Source organism: Stegastes partitus, unplaced genomic scaffold (assembly GCF_000690725.1).
Source record: "Stegastes partitus isolate 25-593 unplaced genomic scaffold, Stegastes_partitus-1.0.2 Scaffold1246, whole genome shotgun sequence".
Lineage (NCBI taxonomy): Eukaryota > Metazoa > Chordata > Actinopteri > Pomacentridae > Stegastes > Stegastes partitus.
The window spans coordinates 13,965-31,784 of NW_007578977.1; the positions used below are offsets into that span (position 1 = coordinate 13,965).

Consider the following 17,820-nt stretch of genomic DNA (forward strand, 5'->3'; position numbering starts at 1 on the left):
TAATTGGAATATCTTGTAGCCAATAGTTAATACAGCTAATTATTTGGCTTTTCATTGGTTGATCCATTTTATCTAGTTTTATTTTTAAGTTATTGTTGTTCGATAAGCCTTTTCGACATTTTCTTTTCCACTACATTTATTTCTTGTGTGGTTTACTCTCAAATTGTTTCACTGCTATTTAAACAGTCACCTGTAAAGCACGTTCAACTGCACTAACCTGAACAAAACATGCTGTAAGTCTGAAGAGTCTACTTCTTTGTTTGGTAAATGTTTGGCATTTTCGCTTAAAAGATTTCTGGCACGATAATCAAATAGTTGCTATTTAACTTTCTGGCCATCGACTAACTGAGTCGTCACTAATTTATAGAACATAGAAGCCAGTGACGTTAGCGTTTATGGTTTTATTTATAGGTTCAGTAAAAGCCAGAGAAATCATAAGCAGATAATAACCACACTGCCAAATTATTTATGGCTTTCTGGCAGAGCACTGGCTGCTACATTTGCATGTGTGTGGATGTGTAGATGGAAACTGGCAAAGGTGAAATCATGATGAAATGGCTTCACTGAAACAGACTTTATCCAATATTATAAGACATAAAGACCTACTTTTAACTACAACACCTTTCCACAAGACTCTCACAGCAAAATACATTTTAAAAAAATCACTCAATATGATACAGGACCACATATAGAAGTGGCCTCAATCATAATCTGATTAATTTGTGCTTTTCAAACAGTAATTACAAATCAGATTGGAGCCAAAAAATCTGATTTGAGCCACTTTTGCCTGCAGTCTAAAGTTAATTTATGCCTTCATTATATCTAGACTCAATCACGTATTTATTCATTCACTTTGTCTAAAATCCTTAAAGGGGCCATATCATGCAAAATCCAGTCTTCATTGGTTTTGAACATAATTACATGTCCACATTGTGTCTACAGACAAACAAAACAAGAGGAAAAACCATCCATTGTTCATTTTTCTTTCTGGTATAAAACCTTTAACACCTATCATAGGCATGTAAGATTTATCGATCTGTGTAGTATTTTGAGCTGAAAACACACATTCTGGGGACGTGTGACAACTACTTCAACCTGGTAATAAGGGGACCTTCAATGGTCACCGTTTTAAAAGCTGATTATATGACCTGTGCTTGCATTGTGTTATCTAAATTCTTTCTGTTTGTTCAGGTTGTCTAGAAAGCGAGTATCTTGAAAACGATTACTTCTATGAAAAGATCACACTGTTTTCATATTGTATACTCGTTTATTTTCCTGTTATCTCCAACGATAGTGTTTCAGCGCTCACATGCAGCAGACGCTCATGTGTTTGCATTTAGGATTCAGTGTCAGCTGACTTACGGCACACAGCTAGAGGAAGATTACATGCAAGTAAGTGAGCACGCTATATTTACCTTTGACTCACATGTAAATGTAGGTTTATGAGGTGACAAGAATGACAGTTGCTATACAAATGATGATGTAAAAACAAAAAAAAACTTGTTCACTCCCTTGTGTCTTCCAGCACAAGGTGTTTTCATAGCTCTGCACGAGCCCCTGTCATCACCTAAAACATGGCGGCTGCTGAGTTTAATGACCCAGTGAGTTAATTAGGCTGTTTGTTCGGGGTATTTCTAATTCCAGCACCTGCAGTGGGACGTGTGTGTTTGCCTCTGTGATGATTACGACGACAAAATAAAACAAACAGAGAAAATTGGTATTATAACTTTAAAACATAATTCCTTGCTTGTCTTGCATATCAATTTATTGTTAATGTGGTTGGTGTGTGAAGGAGAAGGGAGAGAAAAGAAGCAAAAAAACACAAGCAAGAAGAAGACGGAAGGAGACAGCAGGAGGTAATTAAACAGGTAGAGTTAGGGAGGCGTATGAGATGGATACGAGGCACAAAGTCAGAAAAATCCCAAACCTTTGACTCTGTCAGGCTGTAACATGACGCGGTAAAGCTTTGTGATACGCCGGTGGTTTGATCGCTGACACTATTCCCCCGATGCAGCACAGAACGTCAGAGTTTATTTCAGGAAATTTTGGTTTTGCGAGAAAAATCAAATGTCAGGCGTCACCGGCAACATACTCATCTTCACAGAAGCGCCTCCACGCAGGAGTATTTTTAAAGTGCACTCTGTCGATAGTTAAGCCCCACGAGGCCAATTAGCTCAGGCAGTCTGCTCGCAGGTAACTGTAAATGTGTTGCTTAAGCAGGACGAGTGCCTACAACACATCTTGTTTTCCTTGTAAACTCTTAAACAACAACGCAGCAAAAAGTGTTGGGGTTTTGTGGGATTTAATTGGCCATTCCCCCATGGGTTTCCCCACTGAAGCGCATGTAACGAGAAGATATGGAGGTTTAGACTATATCCCAATCCTGGTTGGTGTTAACCTACCAGACTATGCTAATAAAGCACCAAATCCAACAAATCAAAATTCACCCCCTTGTTTGTACAGCACTGTCTGGCACCAATTTCCATGTTGTTTGTCTTTAGTCTTTAATGATCTGCTCCACTGCAGAACGCTTCTCTCTCTCTCAGTGGCTCCAACATCCTTGGTTTCAGCTGCTCGGTACAGAGTTTTATGGCTAAAGCAATGCTCGAAATCGTCTTCAGTACAAAAGGGGTTTAAATCTCAATCCATCTTTTTCTTTTCTATAACTGTCTGAATCGTGATCTATGGCTCTCATACACTTTCTTTCCCTGCCCCGGCTCGTCTGATGTCTCTCTCCTCTCTCCGGCTGCTGCTCTTCCCTCCGTCGCCTGACAGGAAAGTATCTGGTTTCAGAGGCAAAGGAAATCGAAGCTTTCCTCCAACTTATTTTCCAGAAAAGGATGAAGACTAAAGACAGACTGCTGCTTTCAATGCCAGAATAAATGAATGTTTTCACCTTCAGCCGACATTGGTGTCAGATGTTTGAGGACTATGTCTTTTTAATTCCGATCTGCTATGGCAATGAGCGGCTTCGTAAGAACGGGTGAAAATTCAGTTTTTTGTTGTGAAAAGGAATGAATAAGAAGCAGGTCCTCTGACTGTTCTAAAGTCTTCCCCTGAATATGACTGTCCAATCACAGCAACCACGACTGGTCACGGCCTGACAAGCACTGGATCTCTCCTTCTCTGAAGCTCTGGACGCTGTCAGAACTTCGGCTGATGTTTATTAGAAGAACCCCAGCTAACACCTCAGGCAAAAGCCTTCCACGGTTAAAGCGGTTAAGCACATTGTTTGAAAACAGTCTGATCTTAAATTTTCCCTTATAACACTAGAAGTAACTGACTTTACACTTGAAAAACAAGCATTTCTGCTTTGTTTTCTACACAGATTATGAGCTAGCCTGACTTTCTGCCTGGGAACAGTAGCCGTACGTCCCCATAAAATGCACCTGTGAGACGCTTTTATGGGGTTGTCCTTTTTAAACCAGTCAGCTGGAAACATTAAAAAGTCAGCCAACTTATAGAGCTAATGTTTGCTTAATCAGACTACAGCTGACAAAGTCTGCCAGCAGCAGCAGCAGCAGCAGCAGCAGAGTTTCACCAGAAAAGCTGAAGTTCTGCAGCTAGACATGAGAAACGTTCCGTTTATTACTTTTGTCTGAAAAAAAAAAAAAAATCCACTATTTTAAAAATGTAACTGGTACAGAAACAATAAACTTTGCTTTCTTTAGTTAACCTACAATTCCAAAAGCAGTGGCTACAGGCAGAATAGCACTTCACCCCATATCATAAAAAAAAAACATTTCAGAGTTGGAGTCCCTTGTGGAAGTCACCTCAAAAACAAATCTTGTATGTAACAAGAGTTGGTGGTTCTCAAACTTGACTGGATAGTAGATTGTAAATATTGACAGACGCACATGTATTTTGTTTGTTTTGAATATTCAGTATTCATGACTGAGTCTATGTCCACAACGATCTGCAAGGGTACACGTGACGTATATTTTCTGGCCACAAAGCCCCATATTTGACAATGCAGACTGACCCCGCTGTAAGCATGTGCCAGAAAAACAGACGGTGTTAAATGTATATGATGCATTTGTAGCTACATGTTTTCCATCAACAGGCCCTAAACACAGCTCGAAATTCTCCAGAAATCCCGTGCCATGCCCACCCACTCTAGCAGGAATAATCATCAACTGCAACCAGCTGTTGTATCCTGTAAAAAGTGCAAAATCATAGCTCTCAGAAACATCCACAGCAGCCTTGTGTGTTTTCTGTGTTCGACGGGGAGCAACGCCACCATCTGCAGCAGACCAACACATACCTATTGTATGGCATTAGTCATGTGGAAAAGTATGAATTAGACATCACATAACTGCTAAGAGTAATCGTTTGAAAGTTTTCCATTCAAATTATTTTGTTTTATTTTTCTGTCAACCTGATGTTTTGTCTTCCTCATGCGTCACCAGGTTTGAGCTATCAAACATGTGTCCCAAGATGGATCTGTACAGTGATAAAACACGTTATTTTCAAAACTAAATCAGCCTATCTTGTTTTGTTTTCAGTCTAACATCGTGTACCTCTGTGTAAGCACAGCTTGCTGTATCACTGTGCTCTCCAGCCATAAAACAAAGCTGTTGTATTTACCATGCATTCAAGAGCACATACTGTAAAGTGTGTGTTTAGGTGATGACACGTGGTCATACGTCACCGCCTCTGAAGAGCTTGCTCCACGCAGCACAATTCGTTCTGGCTGCAGCCTCTGTGGCTGTGTCCTTGTCTTTGTGAATGAGAGCGGTTTGAGTAGTGAGAGGAAGGGACAAGTCATGACGTGAATGGAGAAGTGCTTCTGTGAACGGCTGGACTCAGAGAAAGTACAGCCACTCGGCTCAGTGCTCTTTCAGAAGAGGGCCTCTGTTCACAAGACTCTATGTTTCAGCCAAACATCTCTTTTAAGAATTTTACTCTCTTTCTTTACTCTTTTTTGTCTTACATTTGTAGCACTGAAGTGGATTTGAAAAAATCAAGATTAGCTAATTTAAAAAAAAAAAAAAAGTCTTTTGAGAAATCATTCAAATTCAAAGCATGTGCCTCCCACTAGCTAATATTGTTAGATGTTCACAGGAGATTTCAAAGCCTCAGCACATAAAAAAGGCCAAGGTTTGTAAAAAAAAAAAAAAAAGAAATACAGTGGGTCCCTAGTATTTCGCAGGTTAACTGGGCTACAATTTTGGGAAAAGCGTGGGAGTTCGTTTGCAGCTTTCATGGGCATGGGTAATAAAAACCACACCTTCACCAGTTTATTTCCCTAAAGGCTAATTTTTCCACGCAAGTCAATTTGCAGCCTCACCTTAGTTTCTCGGAGAAGGAACTGCAGGTCTCGACCACTCAGAATGCCGTGGTTCTTGACGTAGCTGGGGAGGTGCACGGTGCTGGTGCCGTGCACGGTGCCGTGAACCTCCATGTAGCTGTGGATGATGTCGAGGTATTTCTTCTTGTCCTGGAATAAACACAGAGAGAAAAAAAATATAAGAAACTGTTTTTTTAAGTGAAGCGATGTCCAAAACAACAGAACCCCCCTCAGTCTTTTTGTGTGACTTTGAATATGTCTTTCCATTATAAAATTACCACCTACTCTTGCAAAATGCAGGCACAAATTGATATTAATTCAGTAAAAAAATCATTCAGGTTATTTAGGCTAAACTGGTATAATCCACCGAAACCATCCTAGACTGCAAGCTTTTGAATTACATTTTCTCCGAGAGCGGATCATCATTACTTTGTAATGTGGCCTGGTGAACTTCTGTTCGAGCTACCTGACTGACCATCTGGTCACAAAGGCAGGCGGCGCTAAAAATAGCTCCGTATGAGGAGCGTCCATGCACACAATAGCTATTGTTGTTAAAGTTCACCTGATCTGTGATGTCCTTGATCAAAAACACATTAAAGCACTAAAAATGTGCCAAAAACCGTGTTACCTTTATACCAAAAGCCTTGTCCGGCCTATTTTTTTAATCACACAGGAATGCTGTCAAGCTGATTTTGAGGTCAGAGGCGGAAAAAGAAAAGAAGGAGCATTAAATTACATATTTAAAGGGGGACTTCACTGATACCGGAGCGCTCCTCAGCTGTATAATGTATTTTATGGCCATGGATGAGCATCAGAATGGAAAAATGACCCCTAATCATTTCATACATAGTTAGGGGTTTTAGACAGATCAATTCTCTTTTGTGAACACATTTCTGTGTATTGTAACAAAAATCAGGTTGCTTCAGAGCCTAAAATACTGGTCATCGTCAGACAGATCAAAGCAAAAATCATGATGACGTTGCTGCCATGTGTGGTAAAAAATAAAACAGGGTGGATCACAGAGCCAGTCTGACATAGTGGCTCAACAGGTTTGCAGATATAACATAATCCCTCAGCTGAGAATGTGTGTTGTTGCCAGGAAACAAATCGGTGATGGGGGGGATGTTTGTAACAGCCAAATACATTGAGCATAAGTTACCATGTGATCTTGTGAAAACTGACACCGGATTTGAACGGATGCTGCAGCTCAAATGTGTTGGTTTGCATTAGTGCTCTAAGCAGAACTGGTGCATGGACAAGGACTAAACCAGTTCTCTGTTGGTTAAAAAACCCCTGTGTGGCAGATAGAGGGTTATTTTGACTTGAAGCGATCAATTAAGTTACAATCGGGAGCTTCACAGTCATCGGCTTTATCCAGGCAGCGAGGGTCTAATAAATAACGCTGTCAATTTGTTTTATGGGAAATGTAGGATCCAGCATGTTTGGAGCTTGATAGAAAAACTAGGCATTAAAAGTCTCTCAGCTCCTGCTGCTTTGAAAATTTTTTTAATGTTTGAATTTGTCAATACTAAATAAGAGCCTCTTTACACGAGAATTTGTTTTTAAGTTGAGTTAATTCAGCTTCACTTTAAAGTTATATCATGATGAGAATATTTATTTCAAGCGTGTTGCCTACAAAGTAAAAGATCTGATCAAACAGTTTCACCCACATCCACCTTGATTAAGAACCTGTGAGTTCAAAACTGGTCAGTGTTTAAAGCATTTACATGCCAGAGGAAATAAATTGTCGTTAATATCACTTATTCATCGCCTAAGAGTGTGTTTCATCTTCAAGGGCACCTTTTATGTTTAGTTATTGCACTCTGTCTCCGCATTCTTTCACATGCTTGGCATTCAGGAAGTAAGTGCGAACAAGTGCAAAGTGTACTCCAGCAGGATTGAAAATGACACAAAAGATGCTGTAAAGTACCAAAAAAAAAGCAACTCAAGGGTGTGAGTTGGTGGTAAAAGGAAGATGTGGCAAGATGCGATGCCATATTATAGCCTCTTAGAAGAGTTCTCAATTAAAAAGAGGTCAACAGCATCCTGGACTTGTCGGTGATGTGCTCACATTATTTTTTAGTTTCTTGGCAATCATTGTCAAATTGCTCACAGGAGCCTCATAAGACTAAAAAAATAAGTCACGTTAATCAGTTTGGATAGAAACACAACTTTCATAATAAAAAGGCCTTTGATAGTCGCAGCGCTGAGATTGTCACAGCAGGTGTTTGATTTTCAAAAACAAGGACATAACTGTTGTATCATCCGGCCTCATTTGTACAAGAAAATATTCCCCTGTGTCTCCAGCCGAACTGAAGTGCGAAATACTTTTTCACTTTGTCCTTCGCCTTCTAAACGTCGAGCCAGGCAATAGCAACGTACAGCGAGCGCTCTTAAGGCTGAACCCTTCAGGGAGGCAGTATGGATGAAAGCCATTTTCTCTGTAATGACAGAAAGCCTCAAAGACGCACCCCAACACACACACACACTGGGATGTTATTGATTACAACAGTTTCAACGCTCACGGGGCAGCAAGGACTCATAATTGCTAAAAGCTACCTGTTTCAAATTCACACACATCTTCTGCACACGAGCCTGCCTTTGAAACTGTTCTGCCTCCAGGACATTTCTCTTCTCTGTGGAAGTGTGTGTGTGTGTGTGTCTACCTCAGTGCTTCCTTTTGGGGCTTAAATTTCAGGTAGCCGCTCGTCAAGCTCCCTGGAGGCCTGGCTATCAGATGCCTCCAGCCAGCCTACTGTAACTAAAGCAGCTTGGTGTGTGTGTGTGTGTGTGTGTGAGCAAGAGAGAGACGAAGCTCTAATTAGAAGGTGAAATCACTATCCTGTAATCTTTTCACTCAGGAGAGCTGAGCTAGGATTTGTGTGTATGTTTGAGAGGGGGGGGATATAGAAATGAAGGCAGGTATCTGAAGAGGAACTTCCAAAATTTCTATGCGAGAAATCAGAAGCGGATGAAAAAAAAAAAGACAAGCTGACACACGTGAGTGAAGAAATCGCTATTAAATCTGATATTTCTGACGTTTACCTCGAACAGCGAGGCTAGAAAGCCCAATTATTCCAATGCAGTCTGGCGATTCATATCAGTATTTTGAATAATTTAGGACATTTCTCTCACTTTTAAATCAACTTTTGGTGCCTTAGCCGGAACTGCAAGTAGGAACAGACTTAAACTACAGATGTATGTTGTTGTTCAACCTCAAATTAATAGTAATCAAAGAGACCAGTATTTTTAAACTAAGCAGGGATCCTGTCAATCACAACTAGGCTTCATTATTAACTAGGACTATGTGCAGTGATGGTATGAAAGCTTCATGTGATGCCGAAACACTCGCCTCTGTTTACTGGAAGATCAATAAGTTTGTCTCCTCTTCTGCTGGAGTTCAATCTGCTGTTCATCCTAATCTTTCACTTATATCTTAAAGCATTAATTGCTATTGTTTTCCAGCCCTAGGTAATCTGTGGCTGCCTCCTGGCTTAGCTGCTAGCCGTTAGCCTTGGCCACTATGACGGCAGTCAGTTCCCTGATTCGTGGTGATAGCTGTGCTTCTTGTGCAGTTTATGCAGGTTTGTTTTTTTCTGTCGGGGCAGATTGCTAAAATGAATCTTACTTTAGAATGTTGTCACAGATATTCCAGATAGCATTAGCCACAGGCCTGGCAGCAAGTGTCCCAGCGATAGCCTTGCACCATCAGCAAAAAAAAAAAAAAAGCTGCACTTGTACTGACACCAATAAGGGAATTATTCTGACATTTTCAGTGCAGCGGGAAGACTGGGCATGCACGTGGAAGACTGTGGCGTTTGTTACAACTTCAGCAGTGTCCACTACCTCACCTTGAGCTCCCCTGCTTCACAACAGCTGATTCAGTCTGTAAAAGCGTCCATCTGTTACTGTCTGTAAACTGTAGCTTCCAGTGTTGACTGGCTACTCGTGACATGTAAAAAAAGTCAGACAGTGGTGTGGGCGGGACATTGCTTAGAACAGAGATCCAGCTGCATCACAGAATAACACATTTCATTTATTGGTAATCAGTTAATAAAAGTAACTGATATTCTGGAAAAACGCCTCATATGGCCCCCAGTAAGCAGCCAAGCCGATGATTGCTCGATCCCTAGTGTCAATCAGTTAGAGCAGATTGCTAAAATGAATCTTCCTTTACAAAGATGCTACAGGTTCTCCAGGTATAATTAGCATTAGCCACATGCTAAGAGCCACAGCAAACCTCTTAGTGGTGGCCGAGCACCATCAATAAAGTAAGAAGCTGCTACGACACTAATAAGTGAGTTATTGCGAGGTTCTATGTGTAACAGGGGAAACTAGGCTTGCTTGAGTAAGATTGTAGTGTTTATTACAACATCAGCAGCTTCAACTTTACCTTGGAAACACAGCAAACTGACTGCCGCGCTGTCTGTACCACAGCAGCTTTCATGATTGACTAATGCTCGAAACATCTAACACATCCTGTGCTGTGGGTGGGACATTACTAGAGACACAGTGATTACAAATAGAGAAAGCTAGCTGCGTCATTTTATTTGTTTTATCTGGAAACAGTTAGTAAAAAACAACAATAATCTGGAAATTGCCAAATATCAGACCTGATAATTACATAGGCCTTGTTGCAAACTAGTAAAAGAAACGGTGTGGCTGTGACTGTCTGCACAGGAAGGAAAAGAGAAAAAAAACGAAAGGAAGACATCATAAAGCCTCGAAAGGCAGCAGGATGTGTGTGTGTGTGAGTGTGTGTGTGATGTGTTTTTGATTGTAAGCGCTCCAGTGACTGTGTGCAGAGAGGACCATACAGTGGATTGCCATGACCCTGCAGGGCAGTCGCCACACAACACTTTACGGTCACTTGCCAGATGCTTTCTGGAGCGTGGCTGGATTCTTTCACACACACTTTAGATGAAATACAAGGGAATATGCTGAGAAAGAACTAAAAAAAAAATCCTCGAAAAAGGTTGAAGGGCATAAAAAAATCACGTCCCTGGTAAAAGCAAAACAAGAACACACAAGTGGGGCGACATGGTTGCAAAGAAGTGCATAGCCGGTTTTAGATCTATTGTGGATTTCCTCTGTTTCGCTTTCTTGTAATGGCATGTCAGCTCCCATTCATAATCCTGTTTCTGCTGTCAGCACACTGCGAAGTAGAAATTACGACTTTGTAACCCTAACAGGCAAGAAGACGAACTGATAACGTGACGAGGCAGTTCTACCCTCTAATGTCCTCAGAGAGCCCGTGTGGATTTCAGCGAGTGGCGCGTCCATCTGTACTGTATGTGGATGCGTACGTCTCAGAGCACATGCAATATGCAGCGTGAAACCAGGGAGCAGATCGATTGCGGCAGCCTTGTACGGGAGCACATGCTTGGGGAGTTATAAAATAACTGCTTTAGCTGGCGAGGTTGATTGTAGCAGGAGAGAAGGAGGAGGAGGCGATGAGTTTTATGACCTTGTAAATCAGAGGGAATTTGTAAACCCTGGCGCGAAGAGGAAACAGGAGAGGCGGCGGCTGCTTTCTGCCGGCAGAGGGGAGGGTTGAGGGATGAGTGTCCAGGGAAGAAAATCTTACTAGCCGGGAGACACGGCCTCTGAGGCTCACGGCAAGGCAGTAAAGGCAAAAAAAGATACACAGACGAACAATTTCTGTTCAACTTCTGTCTCAGAAGCTTCAACTACAGTTTCAGTTTTTCAAATGTTCTCCTTCTCCACTGTGTCAACATGAGCACAGTTGGTGTCGGAACAGCGAGCACACTAGACAAGCCAAGACTGGGTGTTTTCTACAAAAAAGCAATACAAATAAAATCACAGGCGAAGAACTACTAAATGTTACTTTTGAACCAAATGTAGCGGGAAAAACGCTTTTTGCTAAATGACACATATCCTGCAATCAAGTCGCTATTTCCTGCTAATGTGTTGAGTAACACACACATTTTACTGGCTGCAAGGTACATTCACGACTTGTTGAGCTGCTAGGGCCAATATCAGTATCCTTATCTGCGGTTTAAATATGAATCAACAAGCTCGAAAGCATGCAAGACATTTATTATTAAATTTCTCCTCCCTATCTATCTGTGCAGGGGCAGAGCTCCAGCGCTGAAAGCAGATTTTGATATTTCAGCGCGTAATCTTGACAGGTAGTGGTGTCGAGACACTGGGGAAGGAGCAGATTATTCTCGCTTTACAGCACATTTCAACTGAAACTATCGACTTGTACCTCCATGAGACACGGCATTTGTAAAAAAAAATCTATCCTTCCTGGGTTAGTTACTTATTTTCTTTCTGTAACATGAACTATATTGTGTTTTGAACATGTACATCACTACATACTGTCATTCCTTCGCCTCATCTTGTTCCCAGGTTTTGAATAACAAACATTCTGAAGTTTCTCAACCTACTCCAGCGGAAGAGCAGAGGAGCCTCATCAGGATGCAGACAGGTGCACTTGGCTCGACTTACACGACCCTCAAACTGCCTTCAACTTGGAACATCAAACGCACCTCAGATCATCCACCCATCTGAAATAATTTCTAACTGACAGACGCCGAGGCCCCAAAAGTGGAAGCCTGAACAAAAAATTCACTTCAGCCATTCTTCAGAGAAGGAGGAAAAAATAATTTTCCCATTTAACACACACTCACTCTCGCATGCAGAGCTCATTAGAAACACATTTCTGCAGTGATGTCATGATGTTGAGTCAGTCAGAGATAACCGTAGTGGTTGGTTTAATGTGTGGTGACTTGCACAAGTGCACTTTAGCGAAAGTAGCAGCTACTAAGCCCTCCTGCTTCACCGCTGTCTCTGTGTGGCTCAACACCCTCTTTGAAAGTGAGGACGTCTTCAAACGTAGCGGGCGTCGTCATCAGAACAAATTTATACAAGAAGACTGAAGGTTTTCCATTTTGATAAAGTAATGGTCATAATTTATATCAGAACAGCTTAGGAAACTGAAACCGTAAATGGTTTGCGCTTTGAAAGCACTTTACTACCGTAGTGGTTCTCAAAGTGCTTTACAATGGTTTCCATTCACACAGAAAGAGCGACAGAGCTGCCACGCAAGGAGCTCACAAGGATCTTGCCCAAGGACACATCTTGCGGCACACGGACCAGGTATCGAACCTTGTGATTAGTGGACAACCCACTCTAACACAGTCACCCAACTCATATCTGAATTAAGTCAGTTAAAAGGTTTTAAAATCTTCAATGTGTTTGATCAGAAGGGCACCAATGTGTAATCGAAAATCAGTAAAGAGCGACTCAGCATTTTAGTTTGACGCACTACTACATCAGATACTTAGAAGATTAGCCCGAAAGTATCTCTGAGTGGTCCCCCCATATAGACAAAATCACTGCATTTATGTCCCATTTTTAACATTTTAAAGGTATTTTTGGTCTCAAGCTCTGTGAGCTGCAGCCAATGAGGACTAGAAGCTTCTCTGTGCACAGCCGCCTAGTGAGATGTTTACGAAACATCAGTAAATTGCACAGCCTACCATTGCATGTGAGGCGTTTAGGGGACATGAGTATATTGCAGTACCTACAGACGCATGTGAGGCATTTAGGGAACCTCAGTTATTTGTGACGCCAACCAAAGTATCTTAGACATTTAAGGAATGTTGGTAAATAGTAGTCTACTGATGCATCTGAAGCGTTTAGGGAACACTGATAAGTAGTTGGATAGACTGATGCAAAGTGTTGGAGGAACACAACATTTCAGCATAAGCCAGCAGCAAACAGAAGCAATGAGAATTCAGAAATTTATAGCTGCTCATAAAAAAATAATAAAAAAATAAATAAATAAACAAGTTAAATGTACAAAACATGTATTTGCACCTGTTTATATCAATTTTTTATGTAAAAAAAAATCCCAATCACAACATTTAAATTGCATTATATACACTAAAAAAAATCTTGATGTGTATAAATTATACGCCAGCGCAAGTAAACAAAAAACTTAAGCCCTGATTAGCATAACTGCTCACAGCAATTATGCTTTTTTTTTCAGGTAATACATATGATTTTTAAAGTCATTTACATTTGGTTGGCATAAAATGTCGCACACTGCTACAGATAAAAAGACACCTGGACTAGCAGATGTATACGCAGCAGATGCACATAAATAAACGGTAAATAAATAGCTTAATGGATGCGCTGTAAAACTCTACGGACGCTCTGACAGATACTTAACAAACCCCCACAAAATCATGGGTGGTAAAATAGTACCTAGAGGTGCTTGGAGTGGAGTCAGGAAATGCTATTACACTTCGGTGCCCTGCCATGCCCCATTAGACAGAATAGTCCATAATCTATTAGAGTTTGGTGGCCGGCCAGAGCATGTTTTTGATTGTGAGACAGTAGAGGAGGTGCGACATGACTGCTGACAAGTCCGCTGTCTATACGTCGGCAGCATTAATCATCCAAGTGTAACAGGCTGAGCGCACATGTGAGTTGCACATTAAAAAAAAAACACACACACACACGGCGCAGCTACAATATCCCTGCCTGTCCTGCGGTGATGAAAGCACCTGTATCCATCACATACTTCACTGGGTGCAATTAAAAGCTTGTACACAGAAGCTAATGGCACTGAGGGGCATCTTAGCACCATTTCCATACATTTAAACTATTGCTCAGTGGCGCGTACAGTGAAGGAAACAGGTGCCACTGTGAGGAGTCCATACTATTTCAGCCCTAATTATGGCAACATCAGGAGAGGAAATCATCGACCCCTAATCCTACTGTAGCCATTAGAATATTTGACTACTTACTGTGGGTTATTTCTTCCTTGTTTGTGTTTGCATCTTGTCTTCCGCTCATAAATCTGGGTAAATCAATTACTGCTTCTGTGAATGATTACAGAAGCAAACAGTGCTGGTATTCAATGCTCGTTTCCTTGTTTTGCTCAATAAACGGACAAACGCTCCGGTCAGCTGAATTATTCACTTTGACTCGCACGCAACTGACATTTAGCTCCTATCATGGACTCAGTTTCAACTTGAACTTTTTTTAGATTACTTTTGCTACAGTTCTGTTGCAAAATTCAAATATTCTTTTTTATTTTTTAAAGAAAATGTAGCTTTTCTAGTTGTAAACCAATAGAAAACAGAAAATTCCACATTACAGATCAGTGCTACAAAGAAAAGGAATAACAATCAGCACCTTCTGGAAATGTCTCGAGTCTAATTCAATAAAACATCTGTGACAGAAGGAGTAGATTTAATAAACGCAATAACATTTCCTGCTCTAATCCAGCTCTTTCTTCAAACGTCGTATTCGGCTTTCTATCGTGGCACTCGGGCCAGTTTTAACAGCACGATGAATTGCTTCATCACATCAGACGAACACGTGAAGGTTTAATGTTCATCTCAACTCGGCTATCCATCATAAAAGGGGGGTGAAGCACAATGTTTTTTGAGCCCTTATTGCGCTGCATATGCCAGCTCCGTGTGTGTGTGTGTCCATGTCAGCTCGGTGTAATTCGTCTTTCTTCGCTGTGTCCTCTGATCTGCTGCCAAGGGCCGGCAGCTCTCCCTCTCTGGACATCCCACTCATTCTCACCTTTCTCCATGTTCCCCATCTGTCTCATGAAACGCCAGAAGGAGATGTCGATAAAGACAGACAGGTTAGAGAAGAATCATCCACCTCTGACATGATATAAAAGTTTCTCTTCTCTACTTTTATATATATCATTTTTATTAATACCAAGATTCCTGTTATCAAGCATTCATCATATCTTTAATGGTCGACCCTGTGGTGAACTGGTATTGCTGTGCTGCACACACTTACACACCAGTGTGTTTGTACTGTATAGTGTGCACGGAAAAAAAAAAAGATAACGGGAGCGAAAAGACAGCCAGTCACTCTCAGCTGCCTCGCTCTGCATTTCTACTCCGCCAACTGGGTTGCCATGGAAACGGCTCTCTCAGAGGTGGTCTGGCCATTTTATTTCAGGTCTCACCATCAACAGCGCCTGTTCAACAGCAAAATAATTACTCGACGTCCTGGTTTCTTTAATCCCCGGGATGTCTCCGGCTGTTCCGCACGCAGCCGCGTTCCTCCTTCAGGTCAGACCAGCGACCCGCCGCTTCGTTGTCTTCCGCGGCAAAATGAAACATGGATTCATTTGACAAGAAATGAATATGCTACAAGTGATAACCAGAGGTTTGTTACTGCCCATAGCGTAGACAACACAGCACTGAATCCTGTGTGCAATTTTTGGCTAAAAATTACAACTAATGTATGACATCTGCATTACAAAAAAACCCACTAACTTGGGGTGTATGTCTGACTAAAGCTACATTTTTCAATATTTTTAATAACCATTTCGGCTTTTTACCTCAGAAATCTGGTGCTCTGAAGCACTCAAAGTCTGCACACTCTTAAATAGCTTGCAGTAATTTATAATTGCAACATTTGAGCCAGACGGACCTTATCAGGCATTAATATTTCATGATACAGGCAAGCACTTCTGACACTAATGTCCAAATGAGCATCAGACTCTGGCCACATGTCCTCTCCTGAGAAGGTTCTAAAAAGCGTTTTTTTTTGGAACACCCCCTCTGTAACATCCCAGCATGTTTGATATTTCTCTTTAGTTTGTTGGAGGCTCATTAAATCTCTACAGGGTTTGAAAAAGGCCACGTTTGTCCAGTGCTGCCTCCAGATTCCTGCTTGCACGTTCCAATATGGCAGATACGCACACATGCATGCACTCAAGGTTCCATCCATCTAATGTACAAATATATGTGAAAATAGCTCCAATTCTGCATTCTGTGATGGGAATTGGGTGTTTTTTAATGTGGCTTGCCATGTAAAAACAAGCAAAAGAAAAGAAAAAAACACTTTGCTGCCTTTTATTTTGCAGATTAGGAAATCTAATGACTACCAGCCACATGGACCACATTCACGTCTGCTCTGTTCTTGGAGTCCTGGTCCTGATTCTAAGAGGTTTGAAGTTTAGTCCATTGCCATACCAAACTCAAACAAACACCACTCTGATAATCTACAACACTTTCATGTCTAAAAGCCCCGAAAACTTCATACGAAAGACAAGAACAACTTTGCCAAATTTTGTCACTGCCAAAGGAAATTAGGTAACGAGAAACTCATGCGCCTGACAAAAGCATCGGACGTTCATCAGAAGCAAACTCATTTCTCTTTTGACATGCAGCTGCACTGGTGTTGATAAAAACAAGAAATGAAAACCTGACAAATGTGTGTGAATAGGAGTGTGTGTGTCTGGGTGATTACTCAGTCTGCTACACACGCCGGTTCACTTCATACACCTGTAGGATGAATGAGAGCGGTGCACCTTTGCATACTGATCAGGCAGAGAGTGGGCCTTTCAATGGGCTGTATTTTGAGTCTATTACCTGACTCACCCACATTAACCCCTTGAAAAAAAAAAAAAAAAAGCACTGGCAGGACATAGTTTTCAGTTACAGAACAAGCCTGTAACACTGCTGGCTGGTGCACACATTTCCAGTTTCAATGCTGATGATGTTTCCTTATTCTTCTTCTTCTGTAGCGAATGCACATGATACGACTTATCTGTTTAATATGCAAAAATGCTTTATGCTGCTGGTAAATCAAGTGAAATTAATTTCTAATTTTATGAATAAAGAGGCTGTATACGAAGCCGAACACTTTCTGGCCGTTTCTGAGGAAATGTTTAAAGGGGATGTGAAAATGGAAGCAGATTAGTAACCATTTCCTTTGAAACGTTAGATTCATGAAGACTAATTGTCCCTTATTCCAGTTTATTTGACTTTATTAATAAGTGATCATTAATTTCACAATCAGGTTTAGCATCTTGTTTGATGCTTGCATCAACTTATAACGTCTAAAGAAATTGGAAATGAACTCATCCCTGAATGAACGTGATAAGGATGTAAGGTTGGAGGCTGAAAAGATATTTAATCCGTCCTTGGATAATTTATTTCATAACTTGAATACATTTCCATTGTGGATTTTATGTTCAGGCAAGAAATCCTTATGTAAGTTTTTACAGTAGGTCCCACTTTATAATTTAAATATATCATTTTGAGATGAAACCTCTCATCTGCAGAGAAAGAGTTCGAAGAACTGTGCAATTCAAACGGACAGGGGAGGGAAACGGAGAAAGCCAGTCAGCTCGTTATCAGTCAGCCCCAAAATGGCCCTTTAATTAAAAGCAGGAGGTAATGAACACGCTCGGGAGTCTGATTAGCAGCTAATGCCCCTTGCTGTGAGCTGATGGGCTCCCCCCGTCTGCCCTTTTTGAAGCTACACTGAATGGCAGACTACTGTGAGTGCTCTGACTCAGTAATAGAAGCCCTAAACCACAGCAGCACACCAGCTACCTCTGGATTATCAAGCTACAACACTTTGGGATTTAGAGTCTTATGATGTGGCTCTGAAAGTCAAACCGTATAAGTAGCTTGAATGAATGAATGTTAGGAAGACCTGAACAATTTTTTATTTTTATATTACCAGTCTTTCAAAAAGTGTTTCTCACTTGTTAGCATAACTATCAC

At 41.1% G+C, this 17,820-nt stretch overlaps 1 protein-coding gene across 2 annotated transcripts in view; it reads right to left on the reverse strand.

Annotated features, from left to right (window-relative positions):
• The window catches only part of mgat5 (alpha-1,6-mannosylglycoprotein 6-beta-N-acetylglucosaminyltransferase), a 92,011-nt gene that overhangs the window by 9,139 nt on the left and 65,052 nt on the right, over window positions 1–17,820 (reverse strand). For both annotated transcript variants that reach the window (XM_008297769.1, XM_008297768.1), the window contains exon 12: window positions 5,291–5,440. In XM_008297769.1, coding sequence (XP_008295991.1) covers window positions 5,291–5,440 — 150 coding nt within the window. The remainder of the gene's footprint in view (window positions 1–5,290; window positions 5,441–17,820) is intronic.